The 22,284-nt window shown below is 46.2% G+C and overlaps 1 protein-coding gene across 3 annotated transcripts in view; it reads right to left on the bottom strand.

Moving 5' to 3' along the window:
* LOC123162154 (conserved oligomeric Golgi complex subunit 3) overlaps positions 1-22,284 on the bottom strand; it is a 36,210-nt gene that overhangs the window by 6,495 nt on the left and 7,431 nt on the right. For 2 of the 3 annotated variants that reach the window (XM_044579944.1, XM_044579945.1), the window contains exons 15-22: positions 12,535-12,754; positions 11,682-11,759; positions 11,226-11,342; positions 11,096-11,128; positions 10,897-10,983; positions 10,749-10,811; positions 8,365-8,481; positions 7,848-7,940 (exon numbers count right to left, since the gene is read on the bottom strand). In XM_044579944.1, the coding sequence (XP_044435879.1) occupies positions 7,848-7,940; positions 8,365-8,481; positions 10,749-10,811; positions 10,897-10,983; positions 11,096-11,128; positions 11,226-11,342; positions 11,682-11,759; positions 12,535-12,754 (808 nt within the window). Of the gene's footprint in view, positions 1-7,339; positions 7,590-7,847; positions 7,941-8,364; positions 8,482-10,748; positions 10,812-10,896; positions 10,984-11,095; positions 11,129-11,225; positions 11,343-11,681; positions 11,760-12,534; positions 12,755-22,284 lie in introns of all 3 variants that reach the window. The other variant, XR_006481074.1, reaches the window with a different exon arrangement.

Genomic DNA, 22,284 nt, shown 5'->3' with positions numbered 1-22,284 from the left:
AGCTCTTGAGGTGGCCAATGATTTTGAAACTAAAAATGAGGAGCTTGAAGTGGCGCATGTTAAACTCCTTGAGGACTTTGAGCACCTCGAAAATGGCTCAAGGGTCATTAAGGGTGAGCTCATCAAACTCACCGAGTCTCATGCTCAACTTAAAGCTTCATATTCAAAAGAGCTTGCCAAGTTGTCTTCTCTTCTTGTTGCTAATGATGATGCTTGTGCTACTAACTCTATCTCTTGTGAAGCATCCATATTGAAGGAGAACGTTGAGCTAAGGGCTCAACTTGAGTTGCTATCTAGCAATTATGGGATGTTGGAAGAAAATCATGTAAAGCTCACAAGCTCTCATGATGATCTCCTAGTATCCCATAATGTGCTAAAGTTAGCTCACGAGGCTATGATTGCTAAGGTAACATCGAGTGAGCCTCATGTGGACATTAGCACTACTTTTAGTCAAAATGCTATATTGCTTTGTGTTAGTCCTCGTAATTCGTCTATGCATAACATTGGTACATCTTGTGATGAATTGCTTTCCTTGCCTTGTTGCTCCAATGATGAAGCTTTACTTCCTCTAGTACTTGTGTTGAGACTAACCATGTAGAGAAAATCAAAGAACTCAAGGCCCAAGTCACTTCTTTGAAGAAAGACATGGAAAAGTGTCATGAAGAGAAATCCACACTCAACAATATCTTGAGTGTGCAAAAATCCCCCAATGACAAAAGTGGACTTGGATTCAACTCCAACAAGAAGTCTAAGATGAACAAGAAGGGCCAAGAACACGTCAAGAATTCGGCCTTGCTTCAAGTGCAAAATTGAAGGGCATCATGTTAGATCTTGCCCATTGAAGAAGAAGGCCGTTAGTGACAAGCAACAAGGGAAGCGGCTACAAGTGCATTCTCATGCTCAACCTCAAGTTGAAGAAAGGCCTCTTCCCAAGAAGACTCAAGCTAATGCTTCTCAAGTTGAGAAATCAAGTGAGAATAAAGTGAAGAGTAGATGTTGCTACATATGTCGTGAGAAAGGTCACCTCGCTTCTTCATGCACTAGTGGTAACTTATCCAACCCAATTATTATTGATGATGTCTATTCTCTTGGGAAGGATAAGGTTGGCAATGTGGTTGCCAAATTTGTTGGTACTCAAAGCGGTTTGAAGCAAAGAACCATTTGGGTAGCCAAGCCTATTGTGACTAACCTCTTAGGACCCAACTTGGTTGGGGACCAACTAGCTCAAACTTGATCAATAGGTATTGTTGGAGGTTATTGGAGATTTGGCTACATTATGAAGAATTAAGAGGACTTCATCATTCTTATTGTCTCAAGCCAAGTCAATTGGGTTATCAAGTTTCTATCTTATATCCAATGTGCCTCCTTGCAGTAACTTGTACTTAAATTGTTTACATTAAAAGTTACTTGCCCCTTTGCATGTTTTGATTTTGTTTCTTGCATGTGTTTGTATGTGTTGTGTCTCCAAATTGTTTTTCTTGAGTAATCAAGTTTATGTATGTTGGTTTGCACTTCATGTACATGTGTGTCGTTCGTTGAGCCTTTATGCATCTTGTTTGTATCTCAGTTGGCTCTTGTGAGAGATTAATGGAATATCCCATTATGGGGGAGTGATGTGCTTTGTACACCTCACAATCCTATAAATGTGTGTACATGAGTAATACCATCTAGTATTTATATTACAAGATTATCTAGTCTCTATGTGGTATGTCTTCTCATGAGAAATTCAAATTCTAATTTGTCCATTAATTATCTCATGTTGGGTCTTTATTTTGCCTCTTGTTTATCTTTAATTGGTATCACATTATGGGGGAGTAATATTCTATGTGTATATTACTAGCCTAGAAAATGTGTACATTTGAGATATTGTCACCTAGAATTGATATTGTAAATTATCTTGTTCCTAGGTGGCATGTTAGCTCTACAAGTTGCAATTTGCTTGTGTTTGGTGTGAAGATGATGTCGGATATCCTTGCTATCTACCACCGGGAATTATTTCCAAATACTTCTTGTCTTTTGACAATTGGTACTCACTTATGTGTGGTAGAAATTATTGATCATCTTCACGTTGGCGTTCGCTTTTTATTTGCCTTATCTCTTGCCAAGTTTGTGTCAACTCCCATTGCCTTCCGTGCCACTTGAGGATCTTGCTGTTTTCTTGATCTTGTCTAGTGTTTTCCTTGATATAGTGAACGTGGTGATCCTACCTTGTGTATTTTGTATTCAAATGCAAATTCTCTATAATGCACAACTCGTGGGGGAGCTATCCTATTTTCTATAAAACACTAAACTTGTAATCCATTTTAAGTGTGTGTTGGTGGACGGCAAGCCGTTTCTTTTTTGTACTTGTGCCATCATGAAACTTTGTAAAGAGCTTGGTTTGTTTGGAACCATCCTCTCTTTTGGTAGTTTGATATCGTTTTGTGGGTTTCAATGGATATCTCATTCCTTGATGTATCTTTTAATGATATCTTCCAAATGATGATTTCTCCTTTTGGTATTCTTTTCACTTGGTATTTCCTTGTATTTTGGTATCGGTTCTTGAAAGTCTTGAGCATTGTTTTTAAGGCGTCCCGCCTTGGACGCTTAGGCGACGCTTAGGCGATAAGGCGCCCCCCCAGCGCCTTACAAATATGCCCGCCTTAGGCGCTTAGGCGTCCGCCTTAGGCGCTTAGGCGTCGCCTAGGCGATAAGGCGCCCCCCCAGCGCCTTAGGTCGCCTTACCGCCTTAAAAACTATGGTCTTGAGCATGCATATTAACTTCATGTAGATTTTTTGGCATGCTTTCTCTCTTTGACCCAATATATAGGGAAAACTCCACCAAGTATAAAATTGGATGAGATGTGCATGAAATTCATTTTCATATCTATATGCACATATTTATGTGGAGTTTGTCATATGTATTGTTGGTTTGCTAACTCTTTGGTCCCAACGAGTTTGGGTACCATTTTGTTTGTGGTGTTGTTCTAGGAACAACTAGAGATGCATTGGATGCTCGGCTCATTCACAAGGAAGGTGGTGTCACCATGTGCTTATTGAAGTCAAGCTAGGATACTCAATGAACTACTATCTATTACCTTCAATTGGTTTCTTCTACATCCTTCCAATGATATCTCGGTAACAAGTATCTATTCATGCATTCTTTTCTTGCATTCAACTTTGTGTAGGTTGCATCTTGGCATGATATTCATTCCATCTTGTGATACTTGTTTCCTTTCTCAAAGCATCTCAACGATGATCTCATGTTGCTAGTTGTGATGTCTTTGATGGTTGTGTGGTAGGAATTCATTTATATACAATAAGACCTTATCTAGCCATGTGCTATGCTTCCAAGCAAATATCTTATTGGTATATCTATGACTTCCTGTTGGATATCTTGTTCCTTCATGTTGTAGCTATTTTGGGTGTACATCCTTCTTTGTAGATATATATCATCATGATTTCATCTACCTAGAACCTTATACACTTGAGAGAAACTACATCTCTAGATGATATCCTTTCTTTCACGTCCACCTTGTCTTTCTTTTGTTATTTCTTTGGTGGCTCCGTGAAAGCTTTTGCCTTGAGTGTGTGTCCTCTATCGCTGCATCTTGTTGCACTTTTGTGTGGTGAAGATTATTTTCCTCTTGCTTATCTTTACGAGGTTTTTGCCATCTTAATTGGTATCCCTCGTCTTGATGAGCCTCCCCTCGTCTATCTTCACCACGGGTTGTTACAAGCATAGGTTTTCTTTTGCTTATTAATAAGCTTGTGAACCCATTTGCCAATTATGTGTGGGAATGATAGGCCTTGCACCGTGTGCCTCATTCTTTCAAGACTATGTTGATGCTTAATGCTCATTCTAATTTTAGTTTTCTCAGGTGCTTCGCCATGACTCACACACATCTTTTTGGTTGAGCCTATTCTTAAGTTGCCTCTTTTACATGTTGCTCAACCATGTGCTTGTTGCAAGCGCTAAGCTTTGTTTCCTATATGCTCACTTGCACTGGATGTGAGTTTTTATTGATTTTGGGGGAGCTATGATCCTATTTTGTGCACTTTGTATTCAAATACAAAAATTCCTATGTGTGCACAAATCATGGGGAGCTTCTCTAGTTTCTTTAGAACACTCCTTTGCGCTTTTCATAATATCTTTATTCTTGTGGCATGTAGGATCATTGGTCTAGTTGGTTCAATTGATATCCATTGATTGCTTGCTTCAATTGGTATCTTCTGATTGCTTGTGTCTCTCTTTGTTATGTCTTTGTGGCATATCTTTCTGTTGCGATCTTGGGGCATCAATATAGTTTGTCTTCCTCCATGTATTGGCAGTTGGATATGTGTATTGCATTTCACTCTCTTGTTGAGAAATACACAATTTATGGAGGACCACAATTTATATTGGCCTTCTAAGCTTTTCGCCCATTTTGGCAATCAATGCCAATGGGGGAGAAGTTTCAGAGAGTTTTGTGGAGAAGTTTAGAGAGCTATCTCCTCTTGCTTTGGTTTTGTTCCTTAGCATTTGCATTTCATTCATTGCACTATTATTGCATTGCATGGTGATGCATAATTCCTTATATAAACTCTTTTGAAAGTGATTGTCATCAATTACCAAAATGAGGAAGATTGAAAGAACATGCAGTGCCCCCATATTTGGTTTTGGTAATTGGTGACAATCTCTATGGACTAATGGTTGTCTTGAGTTATATTTGAAGGATTTGTCCATAGGCTTTTCTTGAATTCCATGTGTTGGTTTCAAGGAGTTTATGAGTTGCCCAAGGTGCTATTAAGGAATTATCCAAAGATTGGTCATGTGAGTGTTGAGCTTATTGCAAGCATGTTTTGAAAAAGAAGATTGTGTGATCATTCATGTTTACCTTCAAGACATCATCCAAATGAAGAGAGTTGGAAAAATTCAAGGTTGATCAAGACTAAGTCAAAGAGTGAATCAAATTGATCAACACACAAAGCATAGAATATGTATCGAGAGGGATCAAGCGATCCCATGGTATGGTAAGCACTGTCAATTACGCTTTGTGTACTAACCCATGATTTTCGTGAGAGTTCTTTGTGGGGTTAGGTTGTGGTGTGCAAGTTCAAGTGAAGCATCACGAAGAGATCAAATGCTTGAAGCTTGTCGTCCATCGTGGTGACAATGGACTTGTGAAGATGTGCGGAAGAGAGGCTCACCCACAGTGGAGTATGGGGGAGCAATCAACTAGTCTTCATCGCGCCAACGCAATCAAGAAAGATGGTCCAACTTGAGGGAGTCAAGATCGTCATCATCTAGCACAAATGGACTTTGTGCAAGGCAAAGGTTTGCCCTTGATAGGTTTTCTATTTTACCGGTCTCATGGTCGTAGTTGGGAGACCGGGTTTTAGGATCGATTGCCGTACTATCAAGGGGGCTCTCGATGAGTTGCTATCGTTCGTAGAGAGCTCAAACTATTGCATCCTTGCATCATCTTTATTGGTTTTTGTTTGGTTCTTCTCCTTGTGAGATTTGGAGCTTATGATCATCTTAATGACAAGCTCGAGTTCATCGAAAACGGAGTTCACATGCATCTTCTATGATGTTTTCGATGTTGGAGGTTCTGCCGGTTCTTCTCTGATGGAGTGTTCACTCCTCTATATCTTAGGCATACCTCCCTGCCTCTTCTTACTATAACCAGTCGCTGTTTTGATGCTACTCGTTGTCTTGTATCCAACAAGCTTGAGTTTGCTCAATTCGAAGCTCATATGACGAAGTTATGGCAGTTCTGTTTTCTCCTGCAGTAGTACCGCGGTGGCAGTGGTAGTACCGCTTGTAGCGTCAAGCTGTAGTACCGCTCCAGTACCGCTCTACTACCGCCTCGATTTTGAGTCTTGCTCTTTTCATGTCGGGTTTAGCAGTAGTTGCACGGCAGTAAGGCACGGCAGTTCCGCCTATAAGAGGTAGTACCGCCTATAAGCGGTAGTACCGCTCCGGTCGGGCGGTAGTACCGCTACTGCATTACTGCCGCCGTACTCTGCTTTGCCCTGCCTCTTTTGGACCCGTGTTCTGCTCCTCCAGCGGTAGTACCGCTGGGGTGAGCGGTAGTACCGCTTATAAGCGGTACTACCGCCCCAAGGTTCGTGTTTTGCTGCTCCTTTTCCCTGCTTCTTCCGCCCGAGCGGTAGTAGCACTCGTGGAGCGGTAGTACCGCTCGTGGAGCGGTAGTACCGCTCGTGTGCGGGCTGAGCTCATAACGGTTGGATTTTCCCCCTCCTATAAAAGGGGGTCTTCCTTTCCATTGAACCTTATCCTTTGAGCTCGTGTTCTTTCCCCATTGTTGACCTTCTCCGAACTTGCTATCTCTCAATCCCTCCATGGATTCTTGCTAGTTTTGGAGGGGGGAAAGAGAGGAGATCTAGATCCACATTTCCACCAATCACTTTCTCCTCTATGTGAGGGGAACCCTTGGATCTAGATCTTGAAGTTCTTGGTGTTCTCCTTCTTGTTCTTCCTCTCATTTTCCTCCCTAGCATTAGTTGCTTCGGTGGGATTTGAGAGAGAAGGACTTGGGCACTCCGTGTGCCCTTGCCATTGCATTTGGTGCATCGGTTTGAGTTCTCCACGGTGATACGTGGAAGTTTCAAGTTGAGAAGCTTATTACTCTTGGGTGCTTGGTGCCCTTAAGCTTGTTCCTCTTGGGTGCTTTGGCGCCCTAGACGGTTGGTGGTGCTTGGAGCTCAATCATTGTGGTGTAAAACTCCGGGCAAGCGTCGGGGTCTCCAATTAGGTTGTGAAGATCGCCCCGAGCAATTTGACGGGTACCGGTGACCGCCCCCAAGGGTTGCCAAAGTGTACGGGTTCGGTGACCGCCCCCAAGGGTTGCCATTTGTACGGGTTCGGTGACCGCCCTCAAGGGTCCCTTAGTGGAATCATGGCATCTTGCATTGTGCGAGGACGTGAGGAGATTACGGTGGCCCTACTGGTTTCTTGGGGAGCACTGTGCCTCCACACCGCTCCAAACGAAGATTAGCATCCGCAAGGGTGTGAACTTCGGGGTACATCGTCGTCTCCGTGTGCCTCGGTTATCTCTTACCCGAACCCCTTTACTTATGCACTTTACTTTGTGATAACCATATTGTTCTTTGTCATATATCTTGCTATCACATAGTTGCTTATCTTGCTTAGCATAAGTTGTTGGTGCACATAGATGAGCCTAGTTGTTGTAGGTTTTGTGCTTGACAAATTAACCACTAGGTTTATTCCGCATTTGTTCAAGCCTAAACCGTAATTATTTTAAAGCACCTATTCACCCCTCCCCCCCCCCCCCAGGTGACATCCACGATCTTTCACAGTGCAACTCTATTCTGCCGGCAGCATGAGACAAACCTGAAGCAGTAGCAGAGCAGCAAGTTCAATAACCAGATCCCAAGTTCATCTGGATCCTGCGCAGGATGCAGCTGGGAGACCCCCAGCAGACTGGCACCATGTCCAGTCGCGCGGAGGAGCGCTGCGCAGGAGGTCCGAACACACCGGCAAGTCCTTAGCCCTATCTGTGTCAAGACCAAGAATGCACCTGCCTCCAAAACCAGTTGAAGGGAAGGCCACATGGGCAAAGCAGGATGACATAAAAAAGACCCTAAAACCAGCCTCGGTGTTAGCCCTACCTATACCTCATTCTTACGAGAAAGAGAAGGGTTTGGCATAGAGAGAACAAAACTAGTAAAGCAAACAAACCCACGCTTCGGGAAGGTGAGGCCAAGGATGTGACCCAACTTTAGAGGTCAAATAGACTAAATGGAACTTTTGTGTGTTATTTAGGAAACGGTGGGGAGAAAAGTGAACTTTTTATTACAGCAAAACAAAATACAAAGGGCTAAGTTTCGATTAACCGTACCTTAGTAACAAAAGAAAGCATTGGGTCCACTACTAGTTTAGTGATGGACATTATAAACTCTTCACAAGTAGATTTAAGGCCTTTCTCCAGTTCCTGAAATAAAAGAGTATTCGCAGGGAAGTTAGCTGGTCAACAAAATTGAAAGTGGATGCGAGCGCAAATGGTTAAACAATCATGTTTGAGTATTCAGTGTTGCCATATTTTAGACATTAGCAACTGTCAACAGCTTCATGACATGTCAAGATGCATTTGTACATCAGCACAGGCAAAGTCCGACTTATGCACACAAATGCATCCACATCTGCACACTTTATTTCCAATTGTCACGATGTGGAATGCCGCTTTCTAGTAGCTGTTGAAGTAAGTCTTCTCCATCGGTTCAGACTTTGACTCTACCGATTGGTGCATGAAACTTAATAGTACAAACGATGGGAGAATAACAAAAACATCTTACACTTGATAGCAAATGATCACTTGTAAGCCAAAAGGCAAAATTCTGTCGGTTCAAGTTGCTTACTTTTCTGGCGTCAATTTGGTTCTCCAAAATGCGGGGAGAAAAGGTCCTAGCAAGTGATGTTGACCTTGACCAGTCAAATAATGAGACCTGGCCCCTGAGAATCCTTCTTAAGTGATCCTGTAAAAGGAGCACGTGATTTGTTTTAGTTATCTAGGAAATATGATCAACTAACATGATAAATAACGTCAGCATGATGATAGCTAAATGATAATAAAAAAAGCTTTGGTCCTGTGGAGATCACATGATTAAGTCAAAATGATATTACACTATTGAAAACCTTAATCAAGCTTCCAAAAATCCAAGCTCACTACAGATAGATGCAAAGAAAAAGTAGGGAGTGCATTTGAAAAACATAGGGTTTAAGTTTTCTCTAAAGAAGACAAGATTATAGGTGCATCTTATTTGGTATTGCCAACAGATCACTTCTATACTGAAATATAGCAAAAGGAAACAAGACACCTTGTTGGTAATAAGTACTCCCTCCGATCCAAAATAAGTGTCGCGGTTTTGAACCTTAGTTCAAAACTGCGACACTTATTTTGGACCAGAGGGAGTACAAACTTTTATGATCTCATCACAATGAGACGCCTTTTAGTCCCAAACAAGTTGGGGTAGGCTAGAGTTGGAACCATAAGATCTCGAAACCAACTCATGGTTCTGGCACGAGAATAGCTAACTTCCATGCAACCCTGACCATGTCTAGTTCTTTGGTAATATTCCAATCCTTCAGATCTCTCTTAACGGACTCCTCCTATGTCAAGTTTGGTTTACTCTGACCTCTCTTGACATTATCAGCACGCTTAACCGTCCACTATGCACTGGCGCTTCTAGAGACCTGCGTTGCATATGCCCAAACCATCTCAGACGATGTTGGACAAGCTTCTCTTCAATCAGTGCTACCCCAACTCTATTACGTATATCCTCGTACACTATCCTTTCTTGTGTGTCCACATCCATCACGTAATCCTCCGCGACAAAGTGCTTTTACCTTTCTGCTTTTGATGTCTTTTACTTTTACTCCATTACCTGCTCTCTGGACTATATAACCAGCGATTGAAAACCCTAGTTGGCATCTTTTGCCTTCTGGGTCGAACCTTAGCCGCCACTGTTCATGGTCAGTCTCCAGCATTCCCATGTGATCTCGTATCATAATTAGGAGAGGCCTCTGGATTCGCTATATTGTGAGATGATCATGTCTGTATCTTGTTGTTTCTCTGAATTCCACTATATGACCGTGATACACCCCCACAGCGGCTGCTGGCTGCTCATTCCCACAGCCCGCACCGTGTTGCCCCTCTTCCACCCTCGTGGTGCCGACTCCCTCCACCTCCACTTCTCCTGCATCCCCACCGCAAGCGGCGCCGGCTTCGCTTCGCCCCTGCCCAATATGCAACCACATCACGCGGCAGTGCTCCCCGATCCAATGACCGAGCTGGGCGGCACTCTAGGAGATGGAGCACGGTTGTGTGACAATGGTGGTTGTGTCCTCTTTATCTCCCTTTCTCTCAGTATAAAAGTCGAAGATGTGACATCCTAGGATCTCGCTGTTGTATGCCTGCTGAGCCCCCTGCTGCAGATACAACTACCCTGGCTCCCAGATCAGACATCATAATCGCCGCACATGTTGACCGTCCAGATCAAGCGTGGCCGGTACCTAGAGAATGTGGTGACGGATGGCACACTCTGCAGCCAGCATCGACGATGCCGAGCCAAGGACATGCCTGTTGGGGTATGCCCCAGTTGCGATGATAAAATCATGTGGTGCATAGTATAGTCAACACAAGCAATCGGCGCTAGAACTGTGAAGCAGGACACAGGGAGCCGTATGAGTATGAGCTGTCCGCGACGCATCCGGCAAGGAGCGTCAGCAGAACGGATGGCGTAGCGTGTGTCGTTGACAAGCAAACCTAACGCGCGTCATACATATAACGGGGTGGAACCTCATGAGGGCAGTTGTGGCCCATCTGGGGCGGGACCATTTATTGCAACAGAGTGTGCAGGCCTGCGCTCGCATAAAACCTGTCGCATAGGCAACGTACGGTTCGGCCAATGGGTGCAAGATAAATCACTAGAAGAGAGAAAATAGCGAGCTGGGTACAGGGAACCGAATCTTAACGCAACAGTTCGATAGGTGATACCCAGGTACATGTGATACATATATATATAGGAATGCTAAAGTAAGCGTGAGTGTAGAATAAGTTATTCTACACCCCTAGTAAAAAGTGCACAAAATATAGTAACATAGTATGCAAAATATATATAATGAAAGCAAATGTAATCCAGAATACAAGGCTTCAGCAACAAATTCACATGAATATGCAATGGAATACAGCACAAATAAGCCATACTTCCCATTCCCATGCAAAAGATAAAGTTGCACATACCAGCAAATGGGAGAAATCCAGCTCCTTGTGTGTGACTGAGAACTCAATCTCAAATGGTGCAATCTGTAAACATGTAATCAATGAGTTACCAGATGAATTAATGTAATCAATGAATTTAATTATGACTATTAGATAGTTGTATGCCCACCTGTTCCCTTAAAATGAGAAGGTGCTTAATTAGGAAAAGCTGTCCATCCATTGGGGTTGCTCTTTTTGCAATGACCTTGCTTGCACTCTGTTCACAGGACCAACAGTTGGTTTCTAAGACTAACATAAGATGTTGCATATACAGAAACTGCAAATAGCATGTTTTTAAGATCATGGACAATGATAAAAGGAGAAGGGACCTGAAGGGATGCTGAGCAAACTTCTACGGCTTCCTGTGAAAGTGATATGTCAAGTCAAATGAACAGGGCATCAAGTAGTAAAAGAAGAATTAACCAGAGAAATCAACATAAGCTTTGAGAGGTACAATACAAGGGCTAATCCAGTAAAAACCGAAGATTCCAAGCAGTGATATAGCTTTGACAGGCACGAAACTGTTTTCTCCAGTGGTCTGTACCATGTTGCATACATGTCTGAGTTGTCACTAACCTACAAATAGAAACATAAGCAATAGAATTTGTTATCCTTTCTCAACTAGATCTTCCCATGCTGATTCAGTTAGAACTTAGAAGCGCCATTTGCTTTCTTAAAATCAGAAATAGCCATCATGCGAAAAAGCAATCTTGGCACATACAGACAAGGAGGGGGGCATTTAAGTCCAAAATCTACCCATAAACTTGCATGCACATCTATGAGACAAAATATAGATACAAGAATGTGCAAGCATGACTATACAGCAAAATAGTACAGTACTTTAGTGAATGTATAGGACCAAAAGGAGTTGCACAGGAAATAACCAATTTGTATTGCGATAAGAAGAAAACTAACATTAGCACTTGAAATTGTAGATCTCTCAAGTTTTCCAGGATAATCCAGATCTTCGTCAGAAGGGCGAAAATTTGCAATCTGGAAAAAAAAGTTAGACGATAAATATTAAGTAAAAGGTTTCAATAGATAAAACAGCAGCTGTTTCATCTTCAAATGAACTTGCACTTGTTTAAACAATGGAATGAGGTATTTGACAGAAAACAAAAAACATTAGGTGCAAACATGACATAAGGTTCATAACAAAGTAATGCAAGAGTGTTATCCTATGAACTCAGATCTGCTGATCAAGTTTCTTCCACTTTAATCATGGAAGATCACCTTTCAATCCTATGGCTCAGCCTTGGCAGTCAGCATCATCATATCCAGTTCAGCTTTTAAGGGCTGTCATGCTTGTGCAGAAGCAAGATGGGTAAGCTACAGAGGAGTTATGGGGATCTAATTATGGGCTTAAGCTTCTCAATATGTTACTTCAAGAGGCTTCGAGTTGAGTCCAACTTTCAAGTTTTTAAACAGCCGTCAATGTGCTAACAATTGCTCATTTTCAGGAGAATAACACAATCAAATACACTTCTTTTACAATTCATAACAAGCAACCGACCTCCGATTTCCTCACGATTACCTGTGCAATGCATGCAGAGGCTTCCATGTGCGAAATCATGTTCATACAGATGACCAAAATGGATACCAAGCAGTTCAAAGGATTATTGTGCGCAAAGAGGACATTTTCATTATAATTTTTTCAGTTGGGCATCACAGCTGATTGACTGAAGGAACCATACTCACAGTACACACGAAAACAAAAGAGGCTGAAGAAACATAACGTCAGCCACACACAAGAGATTTGAAATAGTACCCCCTCACGAATATGAGTCCGAGCACAAAATGCCAGACGCTCAAGAACATCTGCAAGTATCCTCTGCAATATTGGACGGAGTCCAGCTGCTGATTTACCACGTCTACTCAGTTGTTCTCCCAACACTTCGACCTTCAGAATGTCAACGAGTTCACAGAGAGAATCAATGTTGCCTTCATATATCAGTCTAGGCCTCAGAGTATCATATAAGTGTGTGCACCTAAATGAAAAGGCAATTCAGTTAATCAACTTAAATGAAACAGTTGTCTTCATAACAGATATGCATCAACTATCACAGAGTTTGAGTTTATAAAAGTTGAATATCTACTCTCAGGACACAAGTGACAGTTCTTTATGCACTGAAACCTCATCCAAGAAGGCAGAAGAGATTATTAGCTGATCTTCATCTTCAGGTTAAATGCTTGTAGCAGGTAATGTATACTATATCTTCCGTTCTTCATTGGCTACTTTACTTTGTTCTCTCAGGTTATACACATTAGGAGTTTAGGACTCTGCTCGATTTCCTGATCCTCTGGATCCTTGTACTATCGCATTATTAATTTTGATACAACTAACACGAGCCTACATACCACAGTGGTATCATAGAACTTTGACAAATTGTTAGTATTACTCATGGCTCAACAAAGAAATTCATTTTTCCAAGTTCCAAGATATTCGGATGAGTTGTGATATTATGGAAGTTTGCTCCAGTTCATACTTTTTGTATATCTAGAAGAGATTCGTATACAAGTTCATTGAAATGTTCAATATAGAAACTGAAAGTTACGACTCTACTACCAGTACAACAACAAAGCCTTTAGTCCCAAACAAGTTGGGGTAGGCTAGAAGTGAAACCCATAAGATCTCGCGGCCAACTCATGGTTCTGGCACATGGATAGCAAGCTTCCACGCACCCCTGTCCATGGCTAGTTCATTGGTGATACTCCAGTCCTTCGGATCTCTCTTTACGGACTCCTCCCATGTCAAGTTCAGTCTACCCCGAATTTCGAACTTCCTGCTCCAGCATGTACTCCCAAGATGTAACTCTATCAATCTTTCAATAAAGTGCCAGAAGGCTTTCCTTTCAAAAAAAAAAAGTTCAGTCTACCCCGACCTCTCTTGACATATCAGCACGCTTTAGCCGTCCGCTATGCACTGGAGCTTCTGGAGGCCTGCGCTGGATATGCCCAAACCATCTCAGAAGATGTTGGCCAAGCTTCACTTCAATCGGTGCTACCCCAACTCTATCTCGTATATCATCATTCCAGATCGGTCCTTCCTTGTGTGGCCACACATCCATCTCAACATGCGCATCTCCGCCACACCTAACTGTAGAACATGTCACCTTTTAGTCGGCCAACACTCAGCGCCATACAACATTGCGGGTCGAATCGCCGTCCTATAGAACTTCCCTTTTAGCTTTTGTGGCACTCTCTTATCACAGAGAATGCCAGAAGCTTGGAGCCACTTCATCCATCCAGCTTTGATTCGATGGTTCACATCTTCATCGATACCCCCATCCTTCCACAACATTGAACCCAAATGTCAAAAGGTGTCCTTCTAAGGCACCACCTGCCCATCAAGGCTAACCTCCTCCTCTTCCTCTCGTGCGTAGTAGTACTGAAACCGCACCTCATGTACTTGGTTTTGGTTCTACTAAGTCTAAAACCTTTCGGTTCCAAGGTTTGTCTCCATAGCTCTAACTTCCTATTGACCCCCGTCCGACTATTATTGACTAGCACCACATCATCCGCAAAGAGCATACACCATGGGATTCTCCTTGTATATCCCTTAACCTGGCTCGAGCGGAGCGGCGTGAAGAAAGAGAGGCCCCCACGCCGTCCCCGCGGGCGACTCGAGTAGCAGCGCCACCAACCCGCCCCTTCTCCCCCTTCGCTCCTCTCTCCCCTCCCACCGCCGGCCCGAACAGCCAAGGCAAAGCCCCTCGTGGTGGCCGGCGGCGGGGGCCCTTCTTCCTCCCCAACCACGTCGAGGCAGCGCGGGATGCAGCCATGGCCGGGGCATGCGGCGCTCACGCGGGGCGCCGTGGCTGCAGCGCGCGTGGCCGGGCCGACGGCACAGCGGTGCAACAGCGGCTGCGTAGGTGCTCCTGCCGGGTGGCGGAATCGATGAAGGCGGAGCACGCTTGGCATTGCAGGCTGCAGCGGTGGCTAGCCCAAATCCACCCGATCTGGTGGTGCGGGTCGCGGGCAACATGTTCTGCGAGCGGCCGCCCCTGCCTCGGCGACGGGCTGGTGGGGGTGGCGACGCAGTGGCAGTGAGTGGCTGGGCGTGCTAGTCGTGTCCGCGTTGGGATCTTCCTGGTCCGGCGCATGGATGTCAACGGGTGGCGCGAGGAGGCATCTCCGGTGAGCTCCCTTGGCTACTGCTAAGGGTCGATTTGGTGTCCCTCGTCGATGGGCTCACGATTGTTGGTGGTCTCACGAGGATGTGTGCCGGCTGCCATGGTGGGGCGACAGGGGGGTTGTTCGGTAGTAGGAGGGATGGGTGGCCTTGATGCGGTCACGTCACCTATTGCCGGCACAGGAGTGTGCTGGTCCGGATGCGTCCACTCCTCCTCCCCCTTTCCTCGACTGCGGGCGGGTTGGCGCAGGTCTGCCGATGTTCGGGGTGGAGTGTCTGCGGTGGCTCCGTCGGTCGGGGGCTGCCGGTTGGGCCAAAGCTAGGGCCTTTGTGTGGTCTCGGGGTTGTCTGGTTGCAGGGTAACGGCTCTGGCAGCAAGAGGCACGGTGTTCATGGGCGGAGCGCGCATCTCGGGTGCGTGCGGGCAGCCATGGCTACACAGGTGGCATTGCTGTTGGTGGTCGATGTTCGGCGTGGTGGTTTGGTGGAGGTGGATGAGCGCCGGGGTGCATTACCTGCGCACTTCTTTGGCCGGCCAACGGTGGCGACGTCCGCGGATGTCGTTCCCTTCCTCAAGGCTCCGTCGCGGCTGCTCACGTCTCCCCCAGTTTACTCCGGGTGAAAACTCGATCTTCTGGATCGGACGCTGGCAGCACTCCAGTGTCGTGCCCATCTTGGAGGCACTGTCTTGGAGTCTTTGCTACGTTGAGGGTCAGCCTCACTTCTTCATGGTGGCTAGCTCATAGTGAAGGTCGCCGACGTCTTCAAGCGGTCTTATTGTTTATCTTTACTGTGCTTGGTAGCGTTAGGGTGATGTAGTGTCGTGCGGCACCCTTATATCTTGCCTTCGGTGTGTGTTGTGTGTCCGGTGTGTCGGTGCCGTGTGTTGGGTGGTTGGTTGTATGCATGGTTGTTGCTTTATATATAAAGCGGGGCGAAAGCCTTTTTCGGTATATCCCTTGACGTCATCCATCACCAAAGCACAAAGATAAGGGCTTAAAGCTGACCCCTGGTGTCGTCCTATTTTAATCGGGAAGTCATCAGTATCGCCATCATTTGTTCGAATACTTGTCACAACATTATCGTACATGTCTTTGATGAGGGCAATGTACTTTGTTGGGACTTTCTGTTTCTCCAAGGCCCACCACATGACATTCCGCGGTATCTTATCATAGGTCTTCTTCAAGTCAATGAACACCATATGCAGGTCCTTCTTTTGCTCCCTGTATCTCTCCATAAGTAGTTGTACCAAGAAAATGGCTTCCATGGTCGACCACCCAGGCATGAAACCAAACTGATTTTTGGTCACGCTTGTCATTCTTCTTAAGCGGTGCTCAATGACTCTCCCATAGCTTCATTGTATGGCTCATCAGCTTAATTCTACGGTGATTAGTACAACTCTGAACATCTCCCTTGTTCTTGAAGATTGATACTAATATACTCCGTCCCCATTCTTCTGGCATCTTGTTTGCCCAAAAAATGAGGTTGAAAAGCTTGGTTAGCCATACTATTGCTATGTCCCCGAGGCCTCTCCACACCTCAATGGGGATACAATCAGGGCTCATCGCCTTGCCTCCTTTCATCCTTTTTAAAGCCTCCTTCACTTCAGACTCCTGGATTCGCCGCACAAAACGCCTGCTGGTATCATCAAAGGAGTCGTTCAGTTCAATGGTAAAGCTCTCATTCTCCCCATTGAACAACTTGTAGAAGTACTCCCGCCATCTATGCTTAATCTCCTCGTTCTTCACCAGGAGCTAGTCTGCTCCGTCCTTGATGCATTTAACTTGGTCAACCTCCCTCGTCTTCCTCTCTCGAATCTTGGTCATCTTATAGATGTCCCTTTCGCCTTCCTTCATGTCTAACCGCTGGTAGAGGTCCTCATACGCCCGACCCCTTGCTTCACTCACAGTTCGCTTTGCAGCCGTCATTGCCATCTTGTACTTCTCTATGTTGTCTGCACTCCTATCCATGTATAGGCGTCTGAAAAAATCAATCTTCTTCTTTAGCCTTCTGGACATCATCATTCCACCACCTGGTATCTTTAGCTTTGCTTCTACTTCCCCTGAACACTCCAAACTCCTCTGAGGGCACCTTACGAATGCAAGTCGCCATATTCATCCACGTATTGTCTGCATCCCTCCTTCCTCACAAGGCCTTGAACGTCTGAGCTCCCTTCCCCTTGAGCTTCCACCACTTCGTTCTAGCGACTTTGGCATGCTTGTCTCGCTGGACATGAATCCGAAAGTGGAAGCCACTCTCTCCAGGTATCATCTTACAATCTAGGCACGCGCGCCTGTCTTCTCTTCTCGAGAGGATGAAATCAATCTGACTAGAGTGTTGACCACTACTAAAAGTCACTAGCTATGATACTCTCTTTTTAAAGAGGGTGTTAGCTACGATCATGTCATAGGCTAGAGCAAAGCTTAGGACATCTTCTCCTTATTGATTCCTGATGCCATGGCAAAAGCCCCCGTGCACCCCTTCAAAACCTGTGTTAGACGTACCCACATGGCCATTGAGGTCTCCTCCTATGAAGAGCTTCTCGCCAATCGGTACACTCCTAACCAAGTCCTCCATGCCTTCCCAGAACTCTCTCTTGGTGTTCTTGTTGTGGCCTACTTGCGGGGCATACGCGCTGATAACATTGAGAACTAAGTCCCTAACTACCAGCTTGACCAGGATAATCTGTTTCCCACGTCTCACGTCTACCACTCCATACTTGAGGCCCTTGTTGATCAAAATGCCTACTCCATTGTTGTTCGCAACCGTTCCGGTGTACCACAGCTTGAAGCCGGTATCCTCCACCTCCTTCGCCTTCTGCCCCCTCCATTTGGTTTCTTGGACGCAAAGGATATCAACACCTCTCCTCATCGTTGTATCAACTAGCTCCTGGAGCTTACTTGTCAGGGACCCTACGTTCTAGCTACCTAAGTGAATCCTCCTAGGCTCGGCTAGCTTCCTTACACTTCGCACTCGTCGAGTCAAATGCGAAGACCCTTGCTCATTTTCCACTACACATGGGCGGCAATGTAGCGCGCCTCTAAGGATGCGACGACCCGATACTTGCTCACTTGCCACAGTATCCAGATCAAAATATGGCGTGCCACCGAGGGGGTGACGGCCCGGCCATTGCCTATTTGACACCACACCCGGGTTCCGATGTGGCACGTCGCTGAGAGGGTTACGCTCCAACGAAAATCTTTTGGATTTCATCTCCATGAGAGTGGCCGAGTTTTGACGTTGGCTCGCCAAGCCTATCACAACCCTGCCATTTATATCTCCGAAAATGATAAGTACCTGACGTCAGGTTCGAGCACATGGCAAATCGAATTTTTCGATGGCAATTCTAGTGACGCAAGGATGGCAAGTTAGTTGACACACACGGCAATTTTCTGTCAAAATAAAGAACGAAGTTGCCATGTGTTATGGGGTGGCCCAACCCAAGAAGACGGCCCAAGGCCTCTCGACGCAGTCGCCAGCTGGACAGGGCCTGGCGTGCCCAGCAAGGAGTCCAGCAAGGAGAAACCATCGAAACGAATGGGGATAAGTAGGTGGAAAGAACAGAGGAGAGAGGGGAGGAGAACAGAACACTTTTCCCCTTTGACTGTCTTCTTCATTCCTTCTTTTGTATTTCAATCTGGTATCTGTAATCAAGGAAGAAACATAGCGTGGGCATAACAATTTGGTATCAGAGGTCGTCGATCCTCCTCGGTTCCGGCTCGATCCGTCAGTCCGATCGCGGTTGGTGGTGGGTTCGCTCCGCCACCGTAATCCCCATCCTTCGGCAGGAACGCCCGATTCGGGCGTCGATCTGGCGCCCAAGAGAAGACCGCCTACCGCTGTCCAGGCACAGATCTCGGCCGCAATGAAGGGAATCGAGCAGCACAACGCGGAGACGCACACCAAGCTGGACGAGATCGCGGAGCAACTCAAGGGCATCACTGCGTGGATGCAGTCAATGGAGGCGACGACGCAGACTCTCACTACATCGGCGTCGCTTCTTCAGCTGCATGCCGAGGATGCGTCCACGCGTCTCAACGCGCTGGAATCGCCTCCACAGCGGCCTCCAATTCCTCCGGGCCTGGCCTCTTCTTCGACCGCGCCTCCGACGGTCGAAGTGCGCTCGATCGGCGTGGATCGGCCCTATGGGCACGGCGGTCAACACCAGCAACGGGGGCCAGTGTTGGGGGATCCTCAATTCCCTACTCTGCCTCCGGCTCATGGTACGTTTCCGCCCAACCGTCCTCTGCATGATCTGGAGTCTGTCCATGGCGAGCGTCGTGCGGTCCGGTCCTCCTTCGGTAGCACACCGAAGATGGATTTCCCCAAATTTGATGGGGAAGACTACCAAGTCTGGATCGACAACTGCGAGCTGTATTTTGACATATATGGAGTGTCCGAACACATGAAAGTCAAGTTCGCGGCGCTGAATGTAGTAGGCAATGCAGCCCTCTGGCTAAAAATGGCACAAAAACGCAAACAGTTTCAGCACTGGGACGATTTGCGTGCCGCAGTTGCAGAGAAGTGGGGCAAGGATAAACACAACTTTTACATGCGTCAGTTGTTGCTGCTGAGTCAGATAGGATCAGTTCAGGAATACACAACAAAATTCGATACTCTTCAGCACCAAATTCTCTTAGCTGACCCCAATACTCATGAGGTCCTTTTTGTTGAACGATACATTGCTGGGCTGCGTTCCGATATTCGTTCTGCCGTTGTTTTACACCGTCCTGAGGATGTGGATACTGCTAGCTGCTTGGCTTTGTTGCAGGAAGCGGAGTTGGAGCATGACAAGTCGGTGGCAAATGTCAAATCAGGCCATCGATCATATCACAAGGCATCCTCCTCCATAGAGAAGCACAAGTCACCAGCAGTTCCCGAGGACTCGCGCAAGTGGTCTGAAAAGCTGGAAGCACTACGTGCCTACCGCAAGTCGAAGAATCTCTGCTTCACTTGTGGTGATCCGTGGGCACGTGGCCACAAATGTCCTGATAAGGTGCCCATTCATGTCATGGAAGAATTACTGGAGGTGTTGCAGTTAGATGATCCTCCCGATCCTCAACATCTATCAGATTCCAGCTCGGATGAAGAGGTAATGCTTTTGGCCGGTGACAGTGGCTCGACTCCGCCAGTCAAGCGACGCACCATGTGTCTCCATGGTCGAATTGGCAGCCGAGAAGTGCTGATTTTGGTGGACTCTGGCGCTAATTGCTCATTTGTGGATACAGCGATAGTGGACGAGTTACAGCTTCCCGTGCAACAAATAAAACCAGCTTCATATGTAATTGCAGGAGGAGGGACACTGGTGAGCTCCCAAACGGTGAGCCAGCTCACCTGGTGCTGGTGGACTCAAGGCCATACCTTCTGCCAAGACATGAAAGTGCTTCCCCTCGGCTGTTATGATATCGCGCAGATTGGCTCGAGCAACACAGCCCTATGTGGGTTCATTGGCACAAGAAGTGGATGAAGTTCACTCACGAAGGGCGCCGCATCTCCTTGCGAGGCATTCAAGACAGAAATCAGCCTCTTAAACCCGTATCGGTAAGGAAATTGAAAGGACTGCTGCGCCGAGGGGCAATCCAGCATGCAGTTCAGATCAAGCGTCTGCACCAAGAGAAGGAATTATGCTCGGTGGCTGATACTGTGCCAACTCCTAACCAACTTCCTCCGGAGGTGGTCACGGTTCTGCACGAATATAAGGATGTGTTCGCGGAGCCATCCACCCTGCCACCCCGCCGTCTGGCTGATCATAAAATTCCCCTTATCCCGGGTGCTCAACCAGTCAGTGTACGCCCTTATCGCTACACCCCGCAACAAAAAGATGAAATAGAGAGACAAGTTTGCGCAAAGGCATAATCCGTCCAAGCTCCAGTCCTTTTGCATCACCCGTTCTGCTTGTTCGCAAGAAGGATGGGCCATGGCGGTTTTCTGTGGACTACCGGCAGCTAAACAGCATAACCATCAAAAATAAGCATCCAATGCCTATAGTAGAAGAACTGCTTGACGAGCTGGCCGGGGCAGCTTGGTTCACCAAATTGGATTTGCTGGCGGGTTATCATCAGGTCCGGGTGGCGGAAGGGGATGAATACAAAACAGCGTTTCGGACACATCATGGGCTATACGAGTTCCTAGTAGTTCCCTTTGGCTTGTCAGAAGCTCCCGCAACATTTCAAGGTGTAATGAATACGGCTCTAGCACCGACATTTCGGGAAGGAGTTGTCGTGTTCATGGACGATATCTTGGTGTTCAGCAAGACCCTTCAAGAACACATTGCAAACCTGAGGTCCGTTCTACAGCTCATGCGCGATAGCCACCTGGTGCTTAAGCAGTCCAAGTGTGAATTTGCCAAGCCTCAAATTGAATATCTTGGTCATGTAATCAGTGCAGCAGGGGTGGCCACCGATCAAACAAAGATAGCAGTTGTCAAGCAGTGGCCTGTGCCAACCACAGTACGCGCATTGCGGGGATTCTTGGGCCTTACCGGCTATTATCGAAGATTTATTCAGCACTACGGGGTAATCAGCAGGCCTCTGACCGATTTACTCAAAAAGGGAGTTACCTTTCAATGGACTCCAGTCACTGACAAGGCATTCCAACTACTTAAAACAGCCATGATTCAAGCACCAGTTTTGGCCGTCCCTGATTTCAATCAAACCTTTGTCTTGGAAACAGATGCCTGCAAGGATGGGGTGGGTGCAGTCCTAATGCAACAAGGGCATCCCATAGCTTACCTCAGCAAAGCTCTCTCTCACAAGAACAAGGCTCTCAGCACTTATGAGAAGGAATGTCTCGCAATCTTGATGGCAGTAGACAAGTGGAGACCCTACTTACAACATCAACACTTTGTCATTTGTACGGATCAACAGGCCCTCTTGCACCTGACAGAGCAACGTTTGAGTACAGGGATTCAGCACAAAGCGTTCGTCAAGCTCATGGGTCTCAACTATACCATCCAGTATAAAAAAGGAATTACCAATGCTGCAGCTGATGCACTCTCGCGCCGCGAGCATGATGCTCCTCTGCTTGCCATCTCAACGGCCATCCCTTCTTGGTTGGAGACACTAGTGGACAGTTATGCTGAGGACCCGGCAGCTCAACAGTTGCTGCAAGAATTGTCGTTGACCACACCCAATGATCGAGGGTACTCGCTGGATAATGGGGTGATCCGTTACAAGAATCGCATTTGGGTGGGTCACAATATTCTGGCTCAACAACACATATTGCAGTCTTTGCATGCTAGCGCACTGGGAGGGCACTCCGGGATACTGGCCACATACCAGCGAGTGAAGAAGCTATTTGCTTGGCCAAAACTGAAACAGTCAGTCACTGAATTTGTGCAAAGCTGTGACACATGTCAGCGCGCTAAGACTGAACACTATCGCAAGC

The sequence above is a fragment of the Triticum aestivum genome, chromosome 7B (genome assembly GCF_018294505.1).
Source record: "Triticum aestivum cultivar Chinese Spring chromosome 7B, IWGSC CS RefSeq v2.1, whole genome shotgun sequence".
Lineage (NCBI taxonomy): Eukaryota > Viridiplantae > Streptophyta > Magnoliopsida > Poales > Poaceae > Triticum > Triticum aestivum.
The sequence above is the reverse complement of the archived record's forward strand: the minus strand, read 5'-3'. Positions and strand labels throughout refer to the sequence as shown.